A 27,053-nucleotide genomic window follows, 5' to 3' on the forward strand; every position below is an offset into this window, starting at 1 on the left:
GGAGCTAGGGCCGGACTTAGATTTGCTTCCGGAAGGAAGGGGTGGGGTTGGGGGTGGAGGAACTTCTCCATTACCCTCCTTAGTGTGCCAGCTGGAGACAAGCTTAGAGTGATCTCCAAAGCCACGACTGGGTTTGGTGTGTAGAAAACAGAACAATGAAAGGGGAAAGGGCCCAATGGTTTGTTTTTGTTTTTTTTAGCTGTCACGGGGCACCTGACCTGCCCCTGCCAAGCAGGCCAACAGACAAGCTTTTTCTAATTGACCCAGGCAAGAGAGAGGAGGGATTGGAGGAGAAAGATGGGATAGGTAGGACCAGGAAAGGTCACCTACCTGCCAGCTCCAGGCCAGTCTTGAAGGCGCCAGGGGTTCTGGCCCAGTGCAGCCCACAGGCCCCCAGCAGCCCATGCACTCCAGGCTCTGACCACAAGGCCAGTCTGGAGTGATGTGTGTGGGCAGAGTGAAGGGGCAGGAGGGGAGCAGAGTATGGATGCATAGAACAAGAAAGAACAAGGACACTGCAGTCCCCTTGCCCTGGGAACCAGCCCCAGCTTCATGGCTCCCAGGGGACCTCACAGAGCATCAGTAGAGGATCCTAGATGAACCCTGGCAGGTACCTTTCTTTCCCTGGGTTTGAAGGAGGCTCCACAGAAAGAGGCCAGAGGAAGTTGAGGCTTGGAAGCCACAGGGCCCTGTGGAAGGAGGGCATCCCCCCATCCTCCTTGTTCTTTGTCCTCACTATTTAAAGTCCAAGGTCAAGCTGGGTGCGAGACAGGTAACCAACCATCTGAGTAAAGGTAAGTCTCCCAAGCCTTCCAAGAGCTGCGTGAGCTCAGAGGCAAGCGGGGAAAGCTGAGGCATGGGGCTTCCAGGCAGAGGAGAGGCTGCTCCCCTGCTAGGGCCACAGGCCCCACCACCCTCCTCTGTGCCCCTGAGGAATCCCCGTGACTGGCATGTCCTCCAGCTACTAGCTCTGCCCCTGCCCTAGCAACCTTCAGGAGGCCCCCTTGACTCAGACTTTGCATTGCACTCCAGTAACAACGGGTCGGACCCACACGGGGTGGCACAGAAAAGAGGCAAGAATGTGAGATTAATAGAGTGGTAGCAAGTGAATAGAAAATCCCAAGCAGCAGTTTCACATGACCAGAAGAAGGAAACTTGAAATAGCTGCATATACTAAGGGCCAGTAAGTCCCTGAAAAATAGGATGAGGACCAAGCTGGCTCTGACCAACCAGACACAACATGGCGCCGTATTTGATGTAGGTTTCACCTAGGATCTCATTGTACGATCAGTAACATACGAAACCATACACCCGCCAGTGCCAAGATGGCTCCAGGAACACCTGGATTTGGGTGTAAATTGTGGCACCACGGTCTTGAGAAATCTTTACCTTTTCCTGGAATCTTCATGAATATACCCCTCTTTAGTTAAAGAAGCCCATAAAGGTTAGTCCCAAACCTCACAGGGCATGAGACACTCTCTTGAGGACCCCCACATTCCCCTTCTTGAGTGAGTCCTTTTGCTGTGCAAGATATCTCCCTACATTCATGACTTTCTGATTTGTCCTGAAATTCCTTCTGGCTAAGGTGTCAACAGCCTGGAGACTGATCGAGGTGGATATCCCACTGGTCTTTGAGGACCTCCCCTAGGCCACCAGTATCTGGAGGGGGTTGGGGACACTGAGGATCAGGTCTCCAGCAGGGATGTCCAGTGTGCCTGCAGAGGCAAGAAGGTTGGTCACAGGCAGCCCAGGGCAGGGAGTCGGGTAGGAGGCCGGGGCCAAAGCCCACTCACGTCTTCTAATTCTGAGTCTTCTATTTCCTTCGTGCCCATCCGGCACAGCCAGATCAGGTCACCCAAAGCAGTGACATCTCACAGCTAAAAAGGCATGGGGCCGAGAGAGATACAGAGTCAGGCATCACAACCCCCCTCCAGGCTCAGCCCTGAATACCAAGATCAGGACTCAGCTGCCCGGGCCTGGATTGCACAACTGGGCACCCTCTTCCCAGAGCTGGACCAGGCTGGGGCTGGGGGACTGCACCCACCGAGGGCATTGGCTCTCTAGGGGCAGAAGCTGCCCTGGTTCCTCCTGAAGGAACTCCTCATGGGCTCTTAGCCAGCAGCCAGGGTTGGGGCAACACAAGGGCCTCTTCATCCCATCCCAGGCAGCAGGCAGGTAAGAGACAAGGAGGTCTCCGAGAGGGAGCTGGTGGCAAGCCCCTCCGTGCAGCAGGCACTGTTCCGGGCATCACACAGCTCCATCCCGTGAGGAAGGGGTGACTGTTATTTGCATCTTATGGATAAGGAAATGGACGTGGGGGTTTAAAATCCTTGCCCCCTGGGACTAAGCTAGTGAACGTCCTGTGAGCATCAGCAGTGATTGATTGAGTCACAGCCTCACCACTGCAGCCGGACCTGAACTTCCTCACAGCTCAGCAACACCCAGCAGGTCACTGAATTTCCCCAGGGCAAGTCCTCTACTCACAATTAGCAGGAGCTCAGTAGAAGGCGCCCATCGTCCATTATTTTGTTGACTATTTCTTGGCCATCGTCTCTGTGCTGAACTTTGTTCTACAGCAGTGACAAGAGCTGTCCTCGGGCAGTTTAGTGCAAAGGTTGGGGTGGGAGAGACTAAAGAGAGCAATAAAACACCTAGCAGGTCAGATAATGACTAACGAGAGCAATAAAACACCTAGCAAGTCAGATAAGTATTCAGGAAAAGGAGCAGACGGGGAAGTACTCAAGAGGTGCAATTTTATTTTATATTTTTAGAGATGGTGTTGCTCTTTTGCCCGGGCTGTAGTGCAGTGGAGCGATCATAGCTCACTGCAGCCTCCAACTCCTGTGCTCAAGCGATCCTCCCACCTCAGTCTCCCCCGTAGCTGGGACTACAGGCATATGCCACCATGCCCGGCTTATCAGAGCTGCAATTTTAAATCGGGAGCCAAGGAAGACCTCCCTGTTCAGGTGGCAGGTTATCAAGACAGAAGGTGTAGAGAAGAACCTTCCAGTCAAAAGGAAAAGGCAGGTCCTGCTGTTCTCAGGAATGGCCAGAAGTACTATCATCCCCATCTTAGAGACGGGGACAGGGTCGCAAAATTGTCAGGGCGTTTCCTGGTTCCCCAACAAACAGCTGGATCCGAAGTTGTCTGGATGGTCGAGCATCGAAGTTGTCTGGACGGTCGATCATCGATGGAGCCTCCGTGCCTGGGGTGGACCTCCCCCGGAGCACGCGGGAGCTCAGGGCGCACAGGCCTCTAGGTTCCAGGGTCCGGCTTAGGCTCAGGCTGGGCGTCAGCAAAGCGACCTGCGGGGCTCCCTGGGGCGGAGGAGGCCCGAAGGCCAGTGGCCAGTACGGTGCGTCGGGCGGAGGTAGGGGTGCAGCAGGAGCGGGAGGCGCGCCCAGGGCGGGGGTGCCAGGCCCATTCCAACGGCGGCAGGGTACGGGGGCATCAGGGCAGCTCCTGGCAGGGGTCGCACCCCAAACCCCGACCACTAGCGGCCGCCGGCTCTCCTTCCTTACCCGCCGAAGGGCTGCCACGGCGGACAGGAAGCTGTGCACTATGAGCGTTATCTCCCTGGGGAGGAGAACGGGAATGTCCCTGGGAGTCCCGCCGCTCTCCACCGCCGGTCCCCTCCAATCCCACCCGAAAGTGACGTCCTCATTCCCCGCCTCAGCAGAGCCCCAGGCCCCGCCCCTGCCTGAAGTCACGCCCCTTGCACTTGCCCACCTCAGGCCCCTCCTCCAACCCAGGTACCCACCTGTCCCCACTCCTCTCCCTCCTGCGCGCCATCGGACCCCAGCGTGCCCACCATGCTGGACTGCAGCCTGGATCATCACCCCCCCCAGGCCCGCTCCTTCCCGGAGTTCCACCGCCGAGATTCCCAGGGCTCCCTGTCACACTCCTCCTCTGCAACAGGCCTCGTCCCCTCCCCAGACGCCCCACCCTTGTCACAGGCCTGGAGGGTCCCTCTCATCAGGCCTGTGCCTCGCGGGGTCCGCCTTCTCCAGGAAGCCTTCTTCCGGCCTCGGAGACCCTCCCGGTCTCACCAGGCGTGCAATGGCGCGATTCAGCTTGTTGGAACCAACGTCCTGACCCCCCGGGCTCTAGCGATTCTCCTGTCTCAGTCTCCCAAGTAGCTGGAATTACAGGTTCGTGCCACCATGCCCGGCTAATGTTTGTATTTTTATCAGAAACGGGGTTTCACCATGTTGGCCAGGCTGTTCTCGAAGCACAGCTGACCTCAAGTGATCCGACAGCTTTGGCTTCCCAAACTGCTAAGATTACAGGCATGAGCGACTGAGCCCGGGCTGGGCCTTGTCTTTTGTGCGGCCCCCATTGTGCTACTGGACCCGAGAAGCAGGGCTGACAGTGAACCCCATGTAGACGCGGCCCTGGTGACGGGGGTTCAGGCAGTAGAGCAAGTAGATCCCGAAGAAGCGCCTCCGCCTCTCCGCGACCCCGCGGGATTCTTCCAATTTCAGGAAATTCTCATTAAATACACTTCTGGGTCAGCACTGACATGAGGAAGAGAACCTGACCAGCACCTCGAAACCTGCTTTGTCCCTCCCTGGTTCCTCCCTCTGGGTGCCCACTGTGCTGCCGTCTCACCCATCTGTAGTTCAGCGCAGCAGCTGTGTAGGACACCTGGCCGATCGAGTCACAGTCCTGCTGGGCCCTCAGGCTCACTCGGGAACTAGGGGCTCCCAGGGGCTCCTTCCCACAACTCAGTGCAGCATGCTGGGGGGTCAGGGCCAGCACCTGTCCCTGGGGCCTCAAGCCTCCCTTCCTTCCCACAGCGGCCAAGATCGCAGGTCTCTACAATGACTCGGAGCCACCCCGGAAGACCATGCGCAGAGGGGTGCTGATGACCCTGCTGCAGCAGTCGGCCATGACCCTGCCCCTGTGGATCGGGAAGCCCGGTGACAAGTGAGGGCAGCAGCTGCGAGGGAGGGGCTGGTGCCCAGGGGCTGGGACTGACCCTTTGTTCTGCTCACAGGCCCCCACCCCTCTGTGGGGCCATCCCCGCCTCAGGGGACTACGTGGCCAGACCTGGAGACAAGGTGGCTGCCTGGGTGAAGGCTGTGGATGGGGACGAGCAGTGGATCCTGGCCGAGGTGGTCAGTTACAGCCATGCCACCAACAAGTGAGTGACACCAGCCCCGGGGCTACTCTCTGGTCGCTGCACCTGCCTGGGCTGCCGCTCTACTCCCTGTCTGCACAGCTGGAGAAAAGCTCCACAGAGGGTGATGTGGGCGGGGCCAGCTGTGCAGGGAGCACCAGGTCCTCCTCCTGCCCCGGTCCTCCACGCTCCTTGATAGGGACTGCGCCCCTGGCTACACCCAGTGTTTTCCTCCTTTTGTCCACAGGTATGAGGTAGATGACATCAATGAAGAAGGCAAAGAGTGAGTGTCCAGGCCAGGGCCGGACATGGAGACTGGGGGCAGCCTAACAGCTGGGAAGGAACATCCCCACCCAGCCACAGGTTGACACAAGTCCCTCTACAGCCAGGAGACACACCCTGAGCTGACGCTGGATCATCCCGCTGCCCCAGTGGAAGGCCAACCCCGAGACAGACCCTGAGGCCTTATTCCAGAAGGACAGCTCACGCTAGCCCTGTATCCCCAGACCACCTGCTTCTACCACGCCCTGACCCACGTGCCCCCACAGTGAGTAAAGCAGCCGCCATGCGACAGGCCATGGATGATGTCAGGAGCAGGCTGATCAGATATGCAGGAGGTCCTTGTTTGGGCCAAGGCAGGGCATGGAGCCCAGGTGAGGCAGGAGAGGTAGTCAAGAAGACAACCACCTTCTCAGGATGCTGCGACCTTGGTGACCGCACGGCCAACACAGTAAGCCTCAGCATTCGCCTGGTCACTGAGTTCAAGCAAAGCTATCCCCAGTAGGGACTTTCCCTTTTGAGAACATGTGCATTTTGATTTTACCTGTCCTCAAACTGACCCTTTGCTCATTTTAATAGTAAAAACCACACCCCTGGGTGGAGATTTAAAATGCTAATGAGACATGTGTCCTAGAAACAGGCATGTATAGCAAATGCCCATGTGCACCCAGAGGACCACCCAGATCATGCTCACTAGTGACGCCGCTTCCCACCCATTATGAAAAATTGCGTGAGATTCCCATAAGGGGAGTTTCCCTGCAGTAATTAACACTGACCCACCCTGATGAGCAGCCTGTTCTGAACTCGCTCAAGGTGTATTGTCTACTATGCACTTAACTTTCAAAATACAGTTTTTCTTTTGCAATAAGTTACTTTATGCTGCACTTCTTTTGCTGTGTGTCTCCTGTTTAAATTATTTTATTTTGTTTATTTATTTATTTTTCAAGACAGAGTCTTGCTCTGTCACCTAGGCTGGTAGGCAGTGGCGCGATCTCGGTTCACCACAATTCTCTTGCCTCAGCCTCCCGAGTAACTGGGATTACAAGTGCGCGCCAACACTCCCAGTTAATTTCGTATTTTTGGTAGAGATGGGGTTTCACCATGTTGGCCAGGCTGGTCTCCAACTCCTGACCTCAAATGATCCACCAGGCTGAAGTGCTGGGATTAGAGGCATAAGCCACTGAGCCCAGCCCAAATCATAATTTACTTTATTTTATTCATTAATATTATTTTTTAGAGATGGAGTTTCACTCTTATGGCCAGGCTGGAGTGAAGTGGGGCGATCTTGGCTCACTGCAACCTCTGCCCTCTCCCACACTGGTTCAAGCGATTCTCCTGCCTCAGCCTCCGGAGTAGCTGGGATTACAGGCACCCACCACCACGCCCCGCTAATTTATGTGTTTTTGTTTGTTTGTTTTCTTTTTTTTTTTCCATTTTTTTTAAATTATACTTTAGGTTCTAGGGTACATGTGCACAACGTGCAGGTTAGTTACATATGTATACATGTGCCATGTTGGTGTGCTGCACCCATTAACTCATCATTTACATTAGGTATATCTCCTAATGCTATCCCTCCCCCCAACCCCTCCCCACAATAGGACCCGGTGTGTGATGATCCCCTTCCTGTGTCCAAGTGATTTCATTGTTCAGTTCCCACCTATGAGTGAGAACATGCGGTATTTGGTTTTCTGTTCTTGCGATATTTGTTTGTTTTCTTTCAGTAGAGTTGGGGTTTCGCCATGTTGGCCAGGCTAGTAACAAATCAAATTTATTTTCATTAAACTCTTTATTTCTCAGGCAGGGTTCACTCTGTCCCTCAGGCTTGAGTGGATTACCACAGTCACAGCCAACTGCAGCCATAACCTTCCTGGCTCAGGTGATCCTCCTGCCTTCACTTGCCAAGTAGCTGGGACTACAGGTGCCCACCACCACGTGCAGATCATTTTCTCAAATTTTTGTAGGGACAGCATATTGTAACATTGATCAGGCTGGTCCCAAACTCCTGTCCTCCAGTGATCCTCTGGTCTCAACTTCGAAAATGACTGGGATTACAGGCATGAGCCACCCTGCTTGGCTCACAAATCATATTTTATTCTCTTTTTAAAAGCTGATTTTATTGGCTGGGCGCGGTGGCTCACGCCTGTAATCCCAGCACTTTGGGAGGCCAAGGTGGGCAGATCACAAGGTCAGGAGATCGAGACCATCCTGGCTAACACGGTGAAACCCCATCTCTACTAAAAATACAAAAAATTAGCCAGGCGTGGTGGCGGGCGCCTGTGGTCCCAGCTACTCGGGAGGCTGAGGCAGGAGAATGGCGTGGGCCCGGGAGGCAGAGCTTGCAGTGAGCTGAGATCGCACCACTGCACTCCAGCCTGGGCGACAGAGCAAGACTCCGACTCAAAAAAAAAAAAATTGATTTTATTTTGTTATTATTATTATTATTATTTTCAACAGAATCTCACTATGTTGCCCAGGTTGGTCTTGAACTCCTGGGTTCAAATGATCCTCCCACCTCAACCTCCCAAATTGCTGGGATTACAGACATAACCCACTGTCCCTGGCCCTCAATTCATATTTGATTCTTGAGCCCCTTGGTCAGGCTTGATTCGCACACTCCCTCTGCAGTGACCCCGGGAGCCCCTCTCACAGCTCAGAGCGGAAGCTGAGGCTGCAGCCTGCCATCTTCTCCGCATAGTCCGCATCGAAGCGCTCATTCTGCGCCACGGTGAAGGTGGTTTTCCAGTCCCCAGTCATTCCTGGAGGAGGAAGGCAGGGAGCAAAGCTGGAGTCTCATCCCAGGGGAGGCCCCGAGTGCCTATGGGGAGGCTCCAGCCGCTGCTCCCACCCGCCCCAAACCCCCGTGCTGGCCAGCACCCACCTTTCCTCATGAAGGGGGAGATGCTGTGGTCCATGAACTCCTGGGGGACGGTGGTGTAGTTGGCCATAGGGTTCTTCTTCATCTCCTTGAATGACGTGTGTTGAACCATGAGGTCCACGGTCTCCTCTGGCAGGGAGCGCCCCACAAACTCCAGGATCTTCCGAATCTCCCTTTTGGGGTTCTGAGGAGCAGAGGCTCCTCAGTGGAGGCTAGGTTTGCTGATTCAGGAAAATAAAAGGGGTCCCCTTCTCTAACCTCAGAGGGGAACTGGCCACTTCCACTAGAAAACCCACAGAGCCAGCTCCTCGACCCCCGGGGCCCCGGTCCCTGGGATAAAATGAATTGCTCTCTGCCCTGTGATCCCATCATGAGCTGGGCTTGGCTCCTATGGGTGAGGACCGGGATAGTCTTCTTCCGTGACTGTGGCCCTGGGTGGCACACCCTTTGGTGGGGATAATCAATAGGACTAAGTATCTAATCCGTGGCCCCCCATGCAGCTGACTCAGCTGCAGGAGACGAGAGCTGTGTGGGGTCCACTGCCAGGTGGGGCTGTAGCGGGGAGGCCTGGGCCAGGGAGGCAGGATGTGGAATCTGGGCCTACTATGGGGGCCACCCAGGAACGGGGCTGGGCAGCCTTGACGGGTACCTGTGAGGTGCCTGCCCCCAGGGGTCACATGAGGGGAAGCATCACAGATGATCTCACCTCCTTCATGTCTTCATAGAAGAGGTAGAGAACAGGGTGGGTGTGGCTCAGCTCCCACCACTCCTGCACGTGCTGGTACCAGGACCCGTAGGACACTGGAGAAGCGGGCAGGGGGCAGCGACACAGGGTTACTGTGCGTTGTAGCCACCACCTCTCGGCTCCACACCCTCCTTCCTCCCATCAAACCCACCTTCTCCGGCCATGAACTTCTCCAGGAAGCTGTCCCAGGTCCCAGGCTCAGGGTACACCTTGGCCATGTGGTAGAAGTGGTAGTAGGAGACCGCCACATCCTTTGCGTTGCGGGCAACATAGACCATCTGCGGGGGCAGAAGACTCGACCCCAGCACCATCACCACACAGCCCGCCACAGGCCAGCTCATCTCTTGGTTTGGCAAAGGAAGAACCTGAGGCTTAGAGGCTGACCTGCTTGACATCTCACGGCACAGGTAGGATCAAGCTGGGGTCTGAACCCTGCTTGGAAGCCAAAACCCTGCCTGGTCCCTGAGACCATCATATTCTAAAGTAATATAATCTGCATCAATGCGTCACACCCTGATCTGGAGCAAGGCATGCTCCGCCAGGCATGTTCCCACCCCCACCAAATTTTGTGGGCCTGTGAGGACCCACCCTCTACCTTTCTTAGATCTACACTGAAGAGTCTCATGTTCTTGGTCATCAGAGCAAGAGGCAGACAGTCCGCCCACCGCGGAAGATGAGACAAGGCTGGAGGGAGTAGGGCGACTTTCCCAGAAGAACAGGACCAAAGCTGGGCTGAGACGGGGCCTCCTTCCCTGGATTCACATGCCCCACACCTGGACCTTTGCTTTTTCTTTTTGTTGTGACAATATTTTACTTTATTTTATTTTATTATTTATTTATTTATTTATTGAGACAGAGAGTCTCAGAAAAAAAAAAGAAGAAAGACAAGAAAAAAAGATCTTGGTCTTTCTTTTTTCCTGTCGCCCAGGTTGGAGTGCACTGGAGTGATAATAGCTCACTGCAACCTTGACCTCCCAGGCTCAAGCAACTCTCCAACCTCAGACTGTCAAGTAGCTGGCACTAGAGCGCCATGCCACCATGCCCTGCTGATATTTTGCATTTTCATAGAGATGGAGTCTCCTCGTGTTTCCCGGGCTCGTCTGGAACTCCTGAGCTCAAGCGTTCCACCCACCTTGGCCTCCCAAAGTTCTGGCATTACAGCACTGAGCCATCATAGGTGGCAAACCGTTTTTTTTTTGTTTTTTTTTTTGTTTTTTGAGAGGGAGTTTCGCTGTTGTTGCCCAGGCTGGAGTGCAATGGCATGATCTCAGCTCACCGCAACCTCTTCTCCTGGGTTCAAGTGATTCTCTTGCCTCAGACTCCTGAGCAGCTGGGATTACAGGCATGCGCCACCACACCCAGCCAATTTTGTATTTTTAGTAGAGATGAGGTTTTTCTGTGTTGCTCAGGGTGGTCTCAAAGTCCCAACCTCAGGTGATCTGCCCTGCTCAGCCTCCCAAAGTGCTGGGATTACAGACGTGAGCCACTGCGCTTGGAACCTTTTTAAAATCTTTACTTATTTATTTACGTTGTTTGAAACGAAGTCACTTTGTGTCTCCTAGGCTGGAGTGCAGTGGCTCGATCTCGGCTCACTGCAACCACTGGCCTGCCAGGTTCAAGTGGTTCTCCTGCCTCAGCCTCCTGAATAGCTAAGTATACTGGCACCTGCCCCAACGCCTGACTATTTTTGAATTTTTAGTACAAACGGGGCTTCCTGATGTTGGCCAGGGTGGTGGTCTCCAACTCCTGACGTCAGGTGATCTGCCCGCCTCGACCTCCCAAAGTGCTGAGATTACAGGAGTGAGCCACCACCTGCCTGCCCCCCACCAACTTTTTTTTTTTTTTTTTTTTTTGAGACAGAGTTTCACTCTTTTTGCCCAGGCTAGATCTCGGCTCACTGCAGCCTCTGCCTCCCAGGTTCAAGCAATTCTTCTGCCTCAGCCTAGCAAGTAGTGGGATTACAGGTGCCCAGCACCATGCCTGGCTAATTTTTTCGGATTTTTAGTAATGATGGGATTTTGCCATATTGTCCAGGGTGGTCTCCAACTCCAGACCTCAGGTGATCTGCTGGCCTCAGCCTGTTAAAGTGCTGGGATTACAGGCATGAGCCACCGCGCCTGCCAGCCCCTCTTTTTATTCTTCATCTTTTTTTGAGACAAGGTTTCTCTGTCACCCAGTCTGGAGTGCAGTGGTGTGATCATAACTCACTTCACTCTTGAACTCCCAGGCTCAGGTGATCCTCCCACCTCAGCCTCCTGAGTAGCTGGTACTACAGGCACACACCACTATGCATACCTGATTTTCTTTTTTGTTTTTTTTTTTGGAAGAGACTGGTCTGGAACTTCTGGCTTCAAGGGATCTTCCCACCTCAGCCTCCCGAAGTGCTGGGATTACGGATGTGAAACACTGTGCCCAGCCTCACCTTGACCTTCTGATCCAACAGAGTCTGGGGCAGCAGAGCCAGGGGCAGGTGTGTCTTCAGGAGCCGTGGGGCCGGTGTGTCTTTCAGAGTCTCCATCCCTGAGCAGTGGGTCAGGGAAGGTCTGGTGAGCTGAAGCCCCAGCCCTGTCTTCCTCCCCTCCCCTTGCACCCAGGACACGGTCACACACCTGAGGGAATCCCTGGGACTTTGAACTCAAGGAAGGGCACCCGCATGAAGATGGGAGCTCGGTGACACTTCTCCAAGTCGCCGCCTTGGTAGATCATGTCCAGAATCTGGCTCACCCAGGTAGTCCCTGGAGAGGGAGGGAGATGGGAGGTGAGCAGGCTGAGGGCACAACCTCGCTGGCCAAGGTGGGGACTGGCGCCTGGGAGAGGGTGGGTGGCCCTCCTCACCTACCGGACTTGGGGTAGGTGCTGATGAGCAGGTCATCGGGCCGGGCCCGGAAGCTCTGCAGGGGTCCCAGTGCCTCTGCAAAGTACTTGATGAGCGGAACCCCCTTCACATACTCCAGTGGCGGGCGAGAGGTGTCCTGGATCAGCTCCATGTTCCTGTGTCAGGAGCCAGAGCCAGGCCCACTTCCTTTAACACCATCACAACAGCAAGAAAGTGGCATTCTTGCTTTCAGGGAAGTCAGGGGCCTAGGGAAGGCAGGGGCCTAGGGAGGCTGAGTGACTTGCCCATGCTCACAAAGCCAGTCAGTGGCGGGGCTGGGGCTGAAACCCGGTCAGCCTCTAATGCGGTGGTTCCCCAGCCTGGCCACACCTTTCATTCACCTGCAGAGCTGTTCAGAATCCCAGGGCCTGGGCCATGGTGCAGACCAGTGAAAGCACCCTCGCGGCGCGGGGCCCAGATAGCAGAGTGTGTGACGGTCTCCAGGAGAGTCCAGCTGCACTGAGGAAGCTCTAGGGCCTGGCTGTGCTGTCTCCCTACCAGCCAGTGCCCTTTGTCTCACCATTTCCTACTGTGAGCCCCCAGCCTCCACCCAGTGGGGTCCTGTCCCCGATGCTCCCCTCCTTGAGTTCCCTGTGCCCCTCACATGTGGAAACCTCCCAGGCTGACCAGGCCTGTGATCCACTTGCCCGGCCACAGTCCATCCGGGCTCCAGGACAAACACGGCCCATTGAGCAACTGAGCTGGTACTAGGGGCCAGAGCCTGCTGTGGGAATGAACAGAACTCTGATGACTCAGCAAGAGGACAGGCCCAGGCAGGGTGGCTCCCGCCTATAATCCCAGACCCTAGGGAGGCCGAGGCTAGGAGTTGGAGACCAATCTGGGCAGCATTGCAAGACTCCATCTCTAAAAATCTTTAAAAAATGTTTTAAAAAATTAACCAGACAAGATGGTGAGGGCCTGTAGTCCTAGCTACTCCGGAGACTGAGGCAGGAGAATCACTTGAGCCCAGGAATTAAAGGCTGCAGTGGCCAGGATCCCACAGCACTCCAGCCTGGGTGACAGCAAGACCTGGCCTCTCTGGGAAAAAAAAAAAAAAAGGAAGAGAGGGGGATTCACGCCGGCCGGGGTTGTCTGAAATGGGATATCCATGGGGAAAGCGCAGGGATGGGAGAGGCCTCGATTTCTGGAATGTCAGAGCCAGAAGCTGAGCAGGGTGAGGGCGCCCTGGGCCCTTCCAGTGTGTCACTCACCTGAGCTATCGGGAACCTGGCCTGTGCCCTCCCCGTCCGCAGTGGCTGAGTGTGGGTGCAATGTGGGGAATGCAGGGGTGTTGTCTGTGCTGAGGGTTTCGTAGGTCCAGTGTGGGAGGGATCTGGAGCTAGGGCCGGACTTAGATTTGCTTCCGGAAGGAAGGGGTAGGATTGGGGGTGGGGGAGCTTCTCCATTACCCTCCTTAGTATGCCAGCTGGAGACAAGCTGAGAGTGATCTCCAAAGCCACGACTGGGTTTGGTGAGTAGAAAACAGAAGAGTGAAAGGGGAAAGGGCCCAATGGTGGGTTTGTTTTTGTGGGTTGTTTTTTTGTTTTTTGTTTTTTGAGTTCTCACAGGGCTCCTGACCTGCCCCTGCCAAGCAGGCCAACAGACGAGCTTTCTCTAATTGACCCAGGCAAGAGAGGGGAGGGATTGGAGGAGAAAGATGGGATAGGCAGGCCCAGGAAAGGTCACCTACCTGCCTGCTCCGGCCAGTCTTTAAAGCTCCAGGGGTTCTGGCCCAGTGCAGCCCACAGGCCCCCAGCAGCCCATGCACTCCAGACTCTGACCACAAGGCCAGTCTGGAGTGATGTGTGTGGGCAGAGTGAAGGGGCAGGAGGGGAGCAGAGCATGGATACATAGAACAAGAAAGAACAAGGACACTGCAGTCCCCTTGCCCTGGGAGCCAGCTAGCTTCAGCAGCTTCCTTTCTGGAGCCCCAGGAGAACCAGCTCTGAGGTGGGAAGCTCCTGCCCTGAGTCTGGGGCTCTTGCCCCCTCATGCTTCTGGTGACATGGGACACAAGCCACCTGAGGCCAGGATCCCTGCCTGCCACCCTCTGGGTTGCCCTCAGTCCTCTGAACATAGAGTCCCTGAAAGGCAACAGACCCTCCAGCTATGGCCCCACTGGGAGGGAGTCAACGCCCCTTCCTCTCCCCACCCTTTTGACTGCCCTGGGTCTCCAGCCACTGAGAAAAGAGCTCTGTAGCAGCAGGGACTGGGCCAAGAACTTTTGACCCCAGAGTGAAGGATGATGAGAGTGGCTGAGAGTCCACGGCCCAGAGGCTCCTGTGGTCTAGGCTGGGAGAAGGGGGTGCCTGTCCTGGCCTGGGGCTCTCTGAGCAGCCCTCCTGTCTGCCTGCCACACAGCCACAGGATGACTACTTGGTCCTGTTTGAAGACACCTCCTATGCAGACGGCTATTCCCCTCCCCTGAATGTGGCTCAGAGGTACGTGGTGGCTTGTAAGGAGCCCAAGAAAAAGTGACGCTGCCTGGTGGACTCACCATCCCCCAACGACACAGGGCAGGACAGCAGAGGATGTGCTGGGATTAAACAGACATTCCTCCTCCACTCGTCTCCTGGGTTTTACTTCTCCAGACCCTCTCCCCTCTCCAAATAGGGCAAGTTGGGGAGCTGGAGTGGGGAGGTGGCCGTATTTGGCCCCAGTGGGCGATCACTCTTTCAGCTCATGGTTTCTCTTGGCTTGAAATGGAGACTCTGCATTGAACACAAATCATACTTTATTCTTGAGCGGCTTGGTCAGGCTTGATTCGCACACTCCCTCAGCAGTGACCCCGGGAGCCCCTCTCACAGCTCAGAGCGGAAGCTGAGGCTGCAGCCTGCCATCTTCTCCGCATAGTCCGCATCGAAGCGCTCATTCTGCGCCACGGTGAAGGTGGTTTTCCAGTCCCCAGTCATTCCTGGAGGAGGAAGGCAGGGAGCAAAGCTAGAGTCTCATCCCAGGGGAGGCCCCGAGTGCCTATGGGGAGGCTCCAGCCGCTGCTCCCACCTGCCCCAAACCCCCGTGCTGGCCAGCACCCACCTTTCCTCATGAAGGGGGAGATGCTGTGGTCCATGAGCTCCTGGGGGATGGTGGTGTAGTTGGCCATAGGGTTCTTCTTCATCTCCTTGAATGACGTGTGTTGAACCATGAGGTCTACGGTCTCCTCTGGCAGGGAGCGCCCCACAAACTCCAGGATCTTCCGAATCTCCCTTTTGGGGTTCTGAGGAGCAGAGGCTCCTCAGTGGAGGCTAGGTTTGCTGATTCAGGAAAATAAAAGGGGTCCCCTTCTCTAACATCAGAGGGGAACTGGCCACTTCCACTAGAAAACCCACAGAGCCAGCTCCTCGATCCCCGGGGCCCCAGTCCCTGGGATAAAATGAATTGCTCTCTGCCCTCTGATCCCATCATGAGCTGGGCTTGGCTCCTATGGGTGAGGACCGGGATGGTCTTCTTCCGTGACTGTGGCCCTGGGTGGCACACCCTTTGGTGGGGATAATCAATAGGACTAAGTATCTAATCCGTGGCCCCTCATGCAGCTGACTCAGCTGCAGGAGATGAGAGCTGTGTGGGACCTGCTGCCAGGTGGGGCTGTAGCGGGGAGGCCTGGGCCAGGGAGGAGGATGGGGAATCCGGACCTGCAGTGGGGGCCACCAAGGAAAGGGGCTGGGCGGCCTTGACGGGTTCCTGTGAGGTGCCTGCCCCCAGGGGTCACATGAGGGGAAGCATCACAGGTGGTCTCACCTCCTTCATGTCTTCATAGAAGAGGTAGAGAACAGGGTGGGTGTGGCTCAGCTCCCACCACTCCTGCACGTGCTGGTACCAGGACCCGTAGGACACTGGAGAAGCGGGCAGGGGGCAGCGACACAGGGTTACTGTGCGTTGTAGCCAGCACCTCTCGGCTCCACACCCTCCTTCCTCCCGTCACACCCACCTTCTCCGGCCATGAACTTCTCCAGGAAGCTGTCCCAGGTCCCAGGCTCGGGGTGCACCTTGGCCATGTGGTAGAAGTGGTAGTAGGAGACCGCGACATCCTTTGCGTTGCGGGCAACATAGACCACCTGCGGGGACAGAAGACTCGACCCCAGCACCATCACCACACAGCCCGCCACAGGCCAGCTCATCTCTTGGTTTGGCAAAGGAAGAACCTGAGGCTTAGGGGCTGACTTGCTTGAGATCTCATCGCACCGGTAGGGCCAAGCTGGGATCTGAACCCTGGTTGGAAGCCAAAATCCTGCCTGGTCCCTGAGACCATCATATTCTAAAGTAATATAATCTGCATCAATGCGTCACACCCTGATCTGGAGCAAGGCATGCTCTGTCAAATATGTTCCCACCCCCACCAAATTTTGTGGGCCTTTGAGGACCCACCCTCTACCTTTCTTAGATCTACACTGAAGAGTCTCATGTTCTTGGTCATCAGAGCAAGAGACAGTCAGTCCCTCCTGTGGAAGATGAGACAAGGCTGGAGGAAGTGAGGCGACTTTCCCAGAAGAACAGGACCAAAGCTGGGCTGAGCCGGGACCTCCTTCCCTGGATTCACATGCCCCACACCTGGACCTTTGCCTTTTCCTTTTTGTTGTGGAATTTTTTTTTTTTTTTTTTTTTGAGACAGAGTTTCGCTCTTATTGCCCAGGCTGGAGTGCAATAGCTCATTTTCGGCTCACTGCAACCTCTGTCTCCCGAGTTCAAGCAATTCTTCTGCCTCAGCTTACCAAGTAGTTGGGATTACAGGTGCCCACCATCACGCCTGGCGAATTTTTTTGGATTTTTAGTAGAGATGGGATTTTGCCATGTTGGCCAGGGTGGTCTCCAACTCTAGACCTCAGGTGATCTGCTGGCCTCAGCCTGTTAAAGTGCTGGGATTAGAGGCGTGAGCTACCGCGCCTGCCGGCCCCTCTTTTTATTCTTCATCTTTTTTTGAGACAAGGTTTCTCTGTCATGTAGTCTGGAGTGCAGTGGTGTGATCATAGCTCACTTCACTCTTGAACTCGTAGGCTCAGGTGATCCTCCCACCTCAGCCTCCTTAGTAGCTGGTACTATAGGCACACAACACCACGCCCAGCTATATATATATATTTTTTGTTTGTTTGTTTGTTTGTTTGAGGAGACTGGTCTGTAACTTCTGGCTTCAAGGGATTTTCCCACCTCAGCCACCCCAAGTGCTGGGATTACGGAAGTGAAACACTGTGCCCAGCCTCACCTTGACCTTCTGATCCAACAGAGTCTGGGGCAGCAGGGCCAGGGGCAGGTGTGTCTTCAGGAGCCGTGGGGCCGGTGTGTCTTTCAGAGTCTCCATCCCTGAGCAGTGGGTCAGGGAAGGTCTGGTGAGCTGAAGCCCCAGCCCTGTCTTCCTCCCCTCCCCTTGCACCCAGGACACGGTCACACACCTGAGGGAATCCCTGGGGCTTTGAACTCAAGGAAGGGCACCCGCATGAAGATGGGAGCTCGGCGACACTTCTCCAGGTCACCACCTTGGTAGATCATGTCCAGAATCTGGCTCACCCAGGTAGTCCCTGGAGAGGGAGGGAGATGGGAGGTGAGCAGGCTGAGGGCACAACCTCGCTGGCCAAGGTGGGGACTGGCGCCTGGGAGAGGGTGGGTGGCCCTCCTCACCTACCGGACTTGGGGTAGGTGCTGATGAGCAGGTCATCGGGCCGGGCCCGGAAGCTCTGCAGGGGTCCCAGTGCCTCTGCAAAGTACTTGATGAGCGGAACCCCCTTCACATACTCCAGTGGCGGGCGAGAGGTGTCCTGGATCAGCTCCATCTTCCTGTGTCAGGAGCCAGAGCCAGGCCCACTTCCTTTAACACCATCACAACAGCAAGAAAGCGGCATTCTTGCTTTCAGGAAAGTCACTGGGGCCTAGGGAGGCTGAGTGACTTGCCCACGCTCACAAAGCCAGTCAGTGGCGGGGCTGGGGCTGAAACCCGGTCAGCCTCTAATGCGGTGGTTCCCCAGCCTGGCCACACCTTTCATTCACCTGCAGAGCTGTTCAGAATCCCAGGGCCTGGGCCATGGTGCAGACCAGTGAAAGCACCCTCGCGGCGCGGGGCCCAGATAGCAGAGTGTGTGACGGTCTCCAGGAGAGTCCAGCTGCACTGAGGAAGCTCTAGGGCCTGGCTGTGCTGTCTCCCTACCATCCAGTGCCCTTTGTCTCACCATTTCCTGCTGTGAGCCCCCAGCCTCCACCCAGTGGGCTCCTGTCCCCGATGCTCCCCTCCTTGAGTTCCCTGTGCCCCTCACATGTGGAAATCTCCCAGGCTGACCAGGCCTGTGATCCACTTGCTCAGCCAGGGTCCATCCAGGCTCCAGGACAAACATGGCCCATTGAGCAACTGAGCTGGTACTAGGGGCCAGAGCCTGCTGTGGGAATGAACAAAACTGATGACTCAGCAAGAGGACAGGCCCAGGCAGGGTGGCTCCCGCCTATAATCCCAGACCCTAGGGAGGGCCGAGGCTAGGAGTTGGAGACCAATCTGGGCAGCATTGCAAGACTCCATCTCTAAAAATCTTTAAAAAATGTTTTAAAAAATTAATCAGGCAGGATGGTGAGTGCCTGTAGTCCTAGCTACTCCAGAGACTGAGGCAGGAGAATCACTTGAGCCCAGGAATTAAAGGCTGCAGTGGCCAGGATCCCACAGCACTCCAGCCTGGGTGACAGCAGGACCTGGCCTCCCCAGAAAAAAAACAAAAAAAAAAGCAAGGGAGGGGGATTCACGCCGGCGAGGGTTGTCTGAAATGGGATATCCAAGGGAGGGGGATTCACGCCGGCCGGGGTTGTCTGAAATGGGATATCCAAGGGAGGGGGATTCACGCCGGCTGGGTTGTCTGAAATGGGATATCCATGGGGAAAGCGCAGGGATGGGAGAGGCCTGGGCTTCTGGAGTGTTGGAGCCTGAAGCTGAGCAGGGTGAGGGCGCCCTGGGCCCTTCCAGTGTGTCACTCACCTGAGCTCTCGGGAACCTGGCCTTGTGCCCTCCTCGCCCACAGTGGCTGAGTGTGGGTGCAATGTGGGGAATGCAGGGGTGTTGTCTGTGCTGAGGGTTTCGTAGGTCCAGTGTGGGAGGGATCTGGAGCTAGGGCCGGACTTAGATTTGCTTCCGGAAGGAAGGGGTGGGATTGGGGGTGGGGGAGCTTCTCCATTACCCTCCTTAGTATGCCAGCTGGAGACAAGCTTAGAGTGATCTCCAAAGCCACGACTGGGTTTCGTGAGTAGAAAACAGAAGAACGAAAGGGGAAAGGGCCCAATGGTGGGTTTGTTTTTGTGGGTTTGTTTGTTTGTTTGTTTGTTTTTGAGATGTCACAGGGCTCCTGACCTGCCCCTGCCAGGCAGGCCAACAGACAAGCTTTCTCTGATTGAACCAGGCAAGAGAGGGGAAGGATTGGAAGGGAAAGATGGGATAGGCAGGCCCGGGAAAGGTCACCTACCTGCCGGCTCCAGGCTAGTCCTGAAAGAGCCAGGGGTTCTGGCCCAGTGCAGCCCGCAGGCCCCAGCAGCCCATGCACTCCAGACTCTGACCACAAGGCCAGTCTGGAGTGATGTGTGTGGGCAGAGTGAAGGGGCAGGAGGGGAGCAGAGCATGGATACATAGAACAAGAAAGAACAAGGACAATGCAGTCCCACTGGGGGGACTCACAGAACATGGATAGAAGATCCTAGAAGAACAGCAGCCCATGGCAGGTGCTTTTGTTTCCTTGGGTTTGAAGGAGGCTCCACAGACAAGAGATCAGAGGAAGCTGAGGCTTGGAAGCCACAGGGCCCCGTGGAAGGAGGGCATACCCCCATCCTCCTCGTTCTTTGTCCTCACTATTTAAAGTCCAAGGTCAAGCTGGGCACGAGATAGCTAACCAACCCTCCGAGTAAAGGTGAGTCTCCCAAGCCTTCCAAGAAATTTGTGAGTTCAGAAGCAAGCGGGCAGGTGGGAGTGTGGGGGAAGCTGGGGCATGGGGCTTCCAGGCAGAGGAGAGGCTGCTCCCCTGCTAGGGCCACAGGCCCCACCACCCTCCTCTGTGCCCCTGAGGAATCCCCGTGACTGGCATGTCCTCCAGCTACTAGCTCCGCCCCTGCCCTAGCAACCTTCAGGAGGCCCCCTTGACTCAGACTTTGCATTGCACTCCAGTAACAACGGGTCGGACCCACACGGGGTGGCACAGAAAAGAGGCAAGAATGTGAGATTAATAGAGTGGTAGCAAGTGAATAGAAAATCCCAAGCAGCAGTTTCACATGACCAGAAGAAGGAAACTTGAAATAGCTGCATATACTAAGGGCCAATAAGTCCCTGAAAAATAGGATGAGGACCAAGCTGGCTATGACCAACCAGACACAACATGGCGCCGTATTTGATGTAGGTTTCACCTAGGATCTCATTGTACGATCAGTAACATACGAAACCATACACCCGCCAGTGCCAAGACGGCTCCAGGAACACCTGGATTTGGGTGTAAATTGCGGCACCACGGTCTTGAGAAACCTTTACCTTTTCCTGGAATCTTCATGAATATACCCCTCTTTAGTTAAAGAAACCCATAAAGGTTAGTCCCAAACCTCGTAGGGCATGAGACACTCTCTTGAGGACCCCCACATTCCCCTTCTTGAGTGAGTCCTTTTGCTCTGCAAGAAATCTCCCTACATTCATGACTTTCTGATTTGTCCTGAAATTCCTTCTGGCTACGGTGTCAAGAGCCTGGAGGAGGCCAGGCGCAGTGGCTCACTCCTGTAATCCCAGCACTTTGGGAGGTTGAGGCAGGCAGATCACCTGAAGTTGGGAGTTTGAGACCAGCCTGGCCAACATGGAGAAACCCTGTCTGAACTAAAAATACAATATTAGCCAAGCGCAGCGGCACATGCATGTAATCTCAGCTACTCAGGAGGCTGAGGCAGGAGAATGGCTTGAACCTGGGAGGTGGAGGTTGCGGTGAGCGAGATTGCGCCATTGTACTCCAGCCTGGGCAACAAGGGTGAAACTCTGTCTCAAAAAAAAAAAAAAAAAAAAAAAAGCCTGGACACTGGCCGAGGTTGATGTCCCACCGGTCTTTGAGGACCTCCCCTAGGCCACCAGTATCCAGTATCTGGAGGGGGTTAGGGACACTGAGGATCAGGTCTGCAGCAGGGCTGTCCAGTGTGCCTGCAGAGGCAAGAAGGTTGGTCACAGGCAGCCCAGGGCAGGGTGTCGGGTAGGAGGCCGGGGCCAAAGCCCACTCACGTCTTCTAATTCTGAGTCTTCTATTTCCTTCGTGCCCATCCGACACAGCCAGATCAGGTCACCCAAAGCAGTGACATCTCACAGCTAAAAAGGCATGGGGCCAGAGAGAGATACAGAGTCAGGCATCACAAGCCCCCTCCAGGCTCAGCCCTGAATACCAAGATCAGGACTCGGCTGCGCCAGCCTGGATTGCACAACTGAGCACCCTCTTCCCAGAGCTGGACCAGATTGGGGCACGGGGACTGCACTCACCGAGGGGCATTGGCCCTCTAGGGGCAGAAGCTGCCCTGGTTCCTCCTGAAGGAACTCCTCTGAACAGACAGATCACATGGGCTCTTAGCCAGCAGCCAGGGTTGGGGCAACACAAGGGCCCATCTTCATCCCATCCCAGGCAGCAGGCAGGTAAGAGACAAGGAGGTCTCCGAGAGGGAGCTGGTGGCAAGCCCCTCCGTGCAGCAGGCACTGTTCCGGGCATCACACAGCTCCATCCGTGAGGAAGGGGTGACTGTTATTTGCATCTTATGGATAAGGAAATGGACGTGGGGGTTTAAAATCCTTGCCCCCTGGGACTAAGCTAGTGAACGTCCTGTGAGCATCAGCAGTGATTGATTGAGTCACAGCCTCACCACTGCAGCCAGACCTGAACTTCCTCACAGCTCAGCAACACCCAGCAGTCACTGAATTTCCCCAGGGCAAGTCCTCTACTCACTCACAATTAGCGGGAGCTCAGTAGAAGGCGCCCATCGTCCATTATTTTATTGACTATTTCTTGGCCATCGTCTCTGTGCTGAACTTTGTTCTACAGCAGTGACAAGAGCTGTCCTCGGGCAGTTTAGTGCAAAGGTTGGGGTGGGAGAGACTAAAGAGAGCAATAAAACACCTAGCAGGTCAGATAGTAAGTATTCAGGAAAAGGAGCGGACGGGGAAGTACTCAAGAGGTGCAATTTTATTTTATATATTTAGAGACTGTTTCTTGCTCTTTTGCCCAGGCTGTAGTGCAGTGGAGCGATCATAGCTCACTGCAGCCTCCAACTCCTGGGCTCAAGCGATCCTCCCACCTCAGTCTCCCCCGTAACTGGGACTACAGGCATATGCCATGGTACCCGCGATCTCAGAGCTGCAATTTTAAATCGGGAGCCAGGGAAGACCTCCCTGTTCAGGTGGCAGGTTATCAAGACAGAAGGTGTAGAGAAGAACCTTCCAGTCAAAGGAAAAAAGCAAGTCCTGCTGTGCTCAGGAATGGCCATAAATACTATCATCCCCATCTTAGAGACGGGGACAGGGTCGCAAAATTGTCAGGGCGTTTCCTGGTTCCTCAATAGCTGGCTCTAAAGTCCTCTGGAGGATAAGCCGCCCTGCCTGGAGTGGACCTTTCCTGGAGCGCGCGGGCGCGCAGGGCGCACAGGCCTCTTGGACCCCGTGTCCGGCTCAGGCTCAGGCTTGGCGTCAGCAAAGGGACCTGCGCGGCGCCCTGGGGTCGGGGAGGCCAGCGCCAGTGCAGCGCGGCGGGCAGAGGTCCCGGCGGAGGTCGGGGTGCAGCGGGAGCAGGAGGCGCGCCTAGGACGGGGGTGCCAGGCCCATTCCAACCGCGGCAGGGTACGGGGGCGTCAGGGCGGCTCCGGCCACCACGGGGCAGACCCCAAGCCCTCGCCCGCCTGCCGCTGCGCTCTCTCCTTCCTTACCCGAAGGGCGGCCACGGCTGACAGGAAGGCGTGCAGCACGAACATCATCTCCCTGGGGAGGAGAACGGGGGTGTCCCTGTGAGCCCTGCCGCGCCCAACCGCGGGTCCCCTCCAATCCCACCCCAGAGATCGCACAACAGGCAGGGCCCAGGCCTGGCACGGTGGCTCATTCCTGTAATCCCAACACATTGGGAGGCTGAAGCGGTCGGATCACTTGAGGTCAGGAGTTCGAGAACAACCTGGCCAACATGGTGAAACCCCGTCTGTACTAAAAATACAAAAATCAGCCAGACATAGTGGCACGTGCCTGTAATTCCAGCTACTGGAAAGGCTGAGGCAGGAGAATTGCTTGAAAGGTGGGGCAGGGGGCGTGGCGGAGGTTGCAGGGAGCCAAATCAGGCCATTGCACTCCTAGTGAGATGGGGAGGGTCTCTGTGCCAGGAGGAAGGCTTCCTGGAGGACGCGGACCCCGCGAGACACAGGCCTGATGAGAGGGAGTGGGCAGGCCTATGACATAGGTGGGGTGTCCAGGGCGGGGACGGGGCCTGTCGCAGAGGAGGAGCATGAAGGGGAGCCAGTGCCCTGGGAATCTCGGAGGTGGAACTCCGGGGAGGAGCTGGCTGGGGCGGAGCTGATGATCCAGGATGCAGGCCAATGTAGGGGTCTTGGTGGGCACGCTGGGAGGGAGAGAAGGGGGGACAGGTGGGTACCTGGTCTGGAGGCGGGGCCTGAAGTGGGCAGGTGCAGGGGGCGTGACTTCAGGCAGCAGCAGGGCCTGGGGCTAGGTTGAAGCCCCAAGTAAGGACCCCACTCTGGGTTCCTTCCCCTGGGTGCCCACTGTGCTGCCGTCTCACCCATATGTAATTCAGTGCAGCAGCCCCTGTAGGACACCTGGCAGATCGGGTCACAGTCCTGCTGGGCCCTCAGGCTCACTCAGGGACTGGGTGCTCCCAGGGGGTCCTCCAACAGCTCAGTGCAGCATGCTGGGGGGTCAGGGCCAGCACCTGTCCCTGGGGCCTCAGGCCTCTCCTTCCCACAGCGGCCGAGATCGAAGGTCTCTACAATGACTCGGAGCCACCCCGGAAGACCATGCGCAGAGGGGTGCTGATGACCCTGCCCCTATGGATCGGGAAGCCCGGTGACAAGTGAGGGCAGCAGCTGCGAGGGAGGGACTGGTGCCCAGGGGCTGGGACTGACCTTTTGTTCTACTCACAGGCCCCCACTCCTCTGTGGGGTGTCCCCGCCTCAGGGGACTATGTGGCCAGACCTGGAGACAAGGTGGCTGCCTGGGTGAAGGCCGTGGATGGGGACGAGCAGTGGATCCTGGCCGAGGTGGTCAGTTACAGCCATGCCACCAACAAGTGAGTGACACCAGCCCCGGGGCTACTCTCTGGTCACTGCACCTGCCTGGGCTGCTGCTCTGCTTCCCATCTGCTCAGCTGGAGAAAAACTCCACAGAGGGTGATGTGGGCGGGGCCAGCTGTGCAGGGAGCACCAGGTCCTCGCCCTGCCCCGGTCCTCCACGCTCCTTGACAGGGACTGCGCCCCTGGCTACACCCAGTGTTTTCCTCCTTTTGTCCACAGGTATGAGGTAGATGACATCAATGAAGAAGGCAAAGAGTGAGTGTCTAGGCCAGGGCCAGGCACGGAGCCTGGGGGCAGCCTAACGGCTGGGAAGGAGCATCCCCACCCAGCCACAGGTTGACGCAAGTCCCTCTACAGCTAGGAGACACACCCTGAGCTGACGCTGGATCATCCCGCTGCCCCAGTGGAAGGACAACCCCGAGATGGACCTGGAGGCCTTATTTGGGCCAGGGTGGGTCATGGAACTTGGGCGAGGCAGGAGAGGTAGTCAAGGAGACAACCACCTTCTCAGGATGCTGCGACCTTGGTGACCGCACGGCCAACACAGTAAGCCTCAGCATTCGCCTGGTCACTGAGTTCAAGCAAAGCTATCCCCAGTAGGGACTTTCCCTTTTGAGAACATGTGCATTTTGATTTTACCTGTCCTCAAACTGACCCTTTGCTCATTTTAATAGTAAAAACCACACCCCTGGGTGGAGATTTAAAATGCTAATGAGACATGTGTCCTAGAAACAGGCATGTATAGCAAATGCCCATGTGCACCCAGAGGACCACCCAGATCATGCTCACTAGTGACGCCGCTTCCCACCCATTATGAAAAATTGAGTGAGATTCCCATAAGGGGAGTTTCCCTGCAGTAATTAACACTGACCCACCCTGACGAGAAGCCCGTTCTGAACTCGCTCGAGGTGTATTGTCTATTATGCACTTAACTTTCAAAATACAGTTTTTATTTTGCAATACTTTACTCTGTGCTGCACTTCTTTTGCTGTATGTCTCTTGTTTAAATTATTTTATTTTATTTATTTATTTATTTATTATTATTTTAGATGCAGTCTTGCTCTGTGGCCTAGGCTGGAGTGCAGTGGTGCAATCTCGATTCACTGCAACCTCCTCCTCCTGGGTTCAAGCGATTCTCCTTCCTCAGCCTCCCGAGTAGCTGGGATTACAGGGTTCACCACCACACCTGGCTAATTTTGTATTTTTAGTAGAGACGGGGTTTCGTCATGTTGGCCAGGCTAGTCTCGAACTCCTTACTTCAGGTGATTCACCCACCTCAACTTCCCAAAGTGCTGGGATTACAGGTGTAAGCCACCGCGCCCCGCCTGCTTAATTTATTTTAAACCAAGAAGAGGAGAACCCAGGTATCACAACAGCCGTCAAGCTGGGAAGGAGGGCCCCCAGCCACAGATTGACACAACCCTGAGGAGACACACCCTGAGCTGGCAGTCACGGCCTCAGTGGAAGGCCAGCCCCCAGATGGACCCCAAGGCCTTGTTCCAGAGGAAGCAGCTCATCATGGCCCTGTATCCCCAAACCACCTGCTACCACCATGCCCTGATCCACACGCCCCCACAGCAGGTAAAGCAGCCTCCAGGGGAGAGGTCATTGGTGACACCAGGAACAGGCTGATTAGAGAGGCTAGCGTCCCCTTCCTTGTCCCCTTTGTCCTCATCTCCCGAGCTAATGGGACTTGCCAGCAGCCCTCCCTCTTCCACTCCAGCCCCAAAGGCCACTGACCCCTTGCCAACCCTGGTAGCCTTGGCAAGCCCCAAGTCAGCGGCATCCCTTCTGCAGCCCCAGGAGAACCAGCTCTGGATGGGAATCTCCTGCCCTGAGCCCTGGGCTCTTGCCTCCTTGTGCTCCTGGTGACATGGGACACAAGCCACCTGAGGCCAGGATCCCCGTCTGCCACCCTCTGGGCAGCCCTCAGTCCTCTGAACACAGCACCCCTGAAAGGCAGCAGACCCTCCAGCTATGGCCCCACTGGGGAGGGAGTCAACGCCCCTTCCTCTCCCCACCCTTTTCACTGCCCTGGGTCTCCAGCCACTGAGAAAAGAGCTGTGTAGCAGCAGGGACTGGGCTAAGATTTCTTGACCCCAGAGTGAAGGATGATGAGAGTGGCTGAGAGTCCACGGCCCAGTGGCTCCTGTGGTCTAGGCTGGGGGAAGGGGGTGCCTGTCCTGGCCTGGGGCTCTCTGAGCAGCCCTCCTGTCTGCCTGCCACACAGCCCCAGGATGACTACTCGGTCCTGTTTGAAGACACCTCCTATGCAGACGGCTATTCCCCTCCCCTCAATGTGGCTCAGAGGTACGTGGTGGCTTGTAAGGAGCCCAAGAAAAAGTGACGCTGCCCGGTGGACTCGCCATCCCCCAACGACACAGGGCAGGACAGCAGAGGATATGCTGGGATTAAACAGACATTCCTCCTCCACTCATCTCCTGGGTTTTACTTCTCCAGACCCTCTCCTGTCTCCAAACAGGGCAAGTTGGGGAGCTGGAGTGGGGAGGTGGCCGTATTTAGCCCCAGTGGGCAATCACTCTTTCAGTTCAGGGTTTCTCTTGGCTTGAAATAGAGACTCTGCATTGAACACAAGTCATAGTTTTGTTGTTGTTGTTTTAAGACTGAGTCTTGCTCTATCGCCCAGCCTGGAGCACAGTGGCATGATCCTGGCTCAATGAAACCTCCACCTCCTCGGTTCAATCGATTCTCCCACCTCCGCCTCCGGAGTAGGTGGGATTACAGGTGCACACCACCATGCCCAGCTAATTTTTATATTTTTAGTAGAGATGGGGTTTCGCCATGTTGGCCGGGCTGGTCTTGAACTCCTGACCTCAAGTGATCAGCCAGGCTGAAGTGCTGAGATTACAGGCATAAGCCAGTGAGCCCAGCTCAAATAAAAATAGTATT

At 55.8% G+C, this 27,053-nt stretch overlaps 3 protein-coding genes, 1 long non-coding RNA gene and 1 pseudogene across 11 annotated transcripts in view; 3 read left to right on the plus strand and 2 right to left on the minus strand.

Annotated features, from left to right (window-relative positions):
- The first annotated feature begins 89 nt into the window (after positions 1 to 89).
- On the plus strand, positions 90 to 26,576 carry LOC141409254 (uncharacterized). Of its 2 annotated transcripts, none has more exons than XR_012428785.1 (2): positions 90 to 136; positions 26,374 to 26,576. It is a non-coding gene; the product is annotated as an uncharacterized lncRNA (long non-coding RNA). The 2 variants fall into 2 exon arrangements; XR_012428786.1 differs by lacking the exon at positions 90 to 136 and adding an exon at positions 25,381 to 25,724.
- On the plus strand, positions 2,799 to 6,270 carry LOC123570493 (SAGA-associated factor 29-like). Its single transcript, XM_065537024.2, has 5 exons — positions 2,799 to 4,152; positions 4,801 to 4,930; positions 5,001 to 5,147; positions 5,371 to 5,406; positions 5,509 to 6,270. Exons 2-5 carry the CDS (start codon positions 4,851 to 4,853, stop codon positions 5,582 to 5,584), a joined length of 339 nt encoding a protein of 112 aa, XP_065393096.1. The 5' UTR covers positions 2,799 to 4,152; positions 4,801 to 4,850; the 3' UTR covers positions 5,585 to 6,270.
- LOC123566771 (sulfotransferase 1A1-like) overlaps positions 7,819 to 27,053 on the minus strand; it is a 34,339-nt gene continuing 15,104 nt past the window's right edge. For 2 of the 5 annotated variants that reach the window (XM_065537012.2, XM_065537010.2), the window contains exons 2-8: positions 11,862 to 12,013; positions 11,632 to 11,757; positions 11,445 to 11,542; positions 9,174 to 9,300; positions 8,984 to 9,078; positions 8,281 to 8,461; positions 7,819 to 8,158 (exon numbers count right to left, since the gene is read on the minus strand). In XM_065537012.2, the coding sequence (XP_065393084.1) occupies positions 8,046 to 8,158; positions 8,281 to 8,461; positions 8,984 to 9,078; positions 9,174 to 9,300; positions 11,445 to 11,542; positions 11,632 to 11,757; positions 11,862 to 12,009 (888 nt within the window). In that variant the 5' untranslated portion in view covers positions 12,010 to 12,013 and the 3' untranslated portion in view covers positions 7,819 to 8,045. Of the gene's footprint in view, positions 8,159 to 8,280; positions 8,462 to 8,983; positions 9,079 to 9,173; positions 9,301 to 11,444; positions 11,543 to 11,631; positions 11,758 to 11,861; positions 12,014 to 13,108; positions 13,222 to 18,840; positions 18,915 to 27,053 lie in introns of those variants that run through there. The other 3 variants (XM_065537011.2, XM_005591637.5, XM_065537013.2) reach the window with 3 other exon arrangements.
- Positions 13,332 to 18,914, minus strand: LOC135964438 (sulfotransferase 1A1-like). 3 transcript variants are annotated; one of them, XM_065537017.2, is made up of 9 exons: positions 18,841 to 18,914; positions 17,512 to 17,663; positions 17,282 to 17,407; positions 17,095 to 17,192; positions 15,826 to 15,952; positions 15,636 to 15,730; positions 14,934 to 15,114; positions 14,703 to 14,811; positions 13,332 to 14,608 (listed from the first exon to the last, which is right to left on the minus strand). In XM_065537017.2, the coding sequence occupies exons 2-9, from the start codon at positions 17,657 to 17,659 to the stop codon at positions 14,578 to 14,580; spliced, it is 915 nt and encodes a 304-aa protein (XP_065393089.1). In that variant the 5' UTR covers positions 17,660 to 17,663; positions 18,841 to 18,914; the 3' UTR covers positions 13,332 to 14,577. The 3 variants fall into 3 exon arrangements, 2 of the variants coding, with proteins under 2 accessions (XP_065393089.1, XP_065393091.1); XR_012428777.1 differs by lacking the exon at positions 13,332 to 14,608 and having other exon boundaries at positions 14,614 to 14,811; positions 14,934 to 15,151; XM_065537019.1 differs by lacking the exon at positions 13,332 to 14,608 and having other exon boundaries at positions 14,614 to 14,811.
- Positions 19,035 to 25,105, plus strand: LOC102144150 (SAGA-associated factor 29-like; annotated as a pseudogene).

Source organism: Macaca fascicularis, chromosome 20 (genome assembly GCF_037993035.2).
Source record: "Macaca fascicularis isolate 582-1 chromosome 20, T2T-MFA8v1.1".
Classification (NCBI taxonomy): domain Eukaryota; kingdom Metazoa; phylum Chordata; class Mammalia; order Primates; family Cercopithecidae; genus Macaca; species Macaca fascicularis.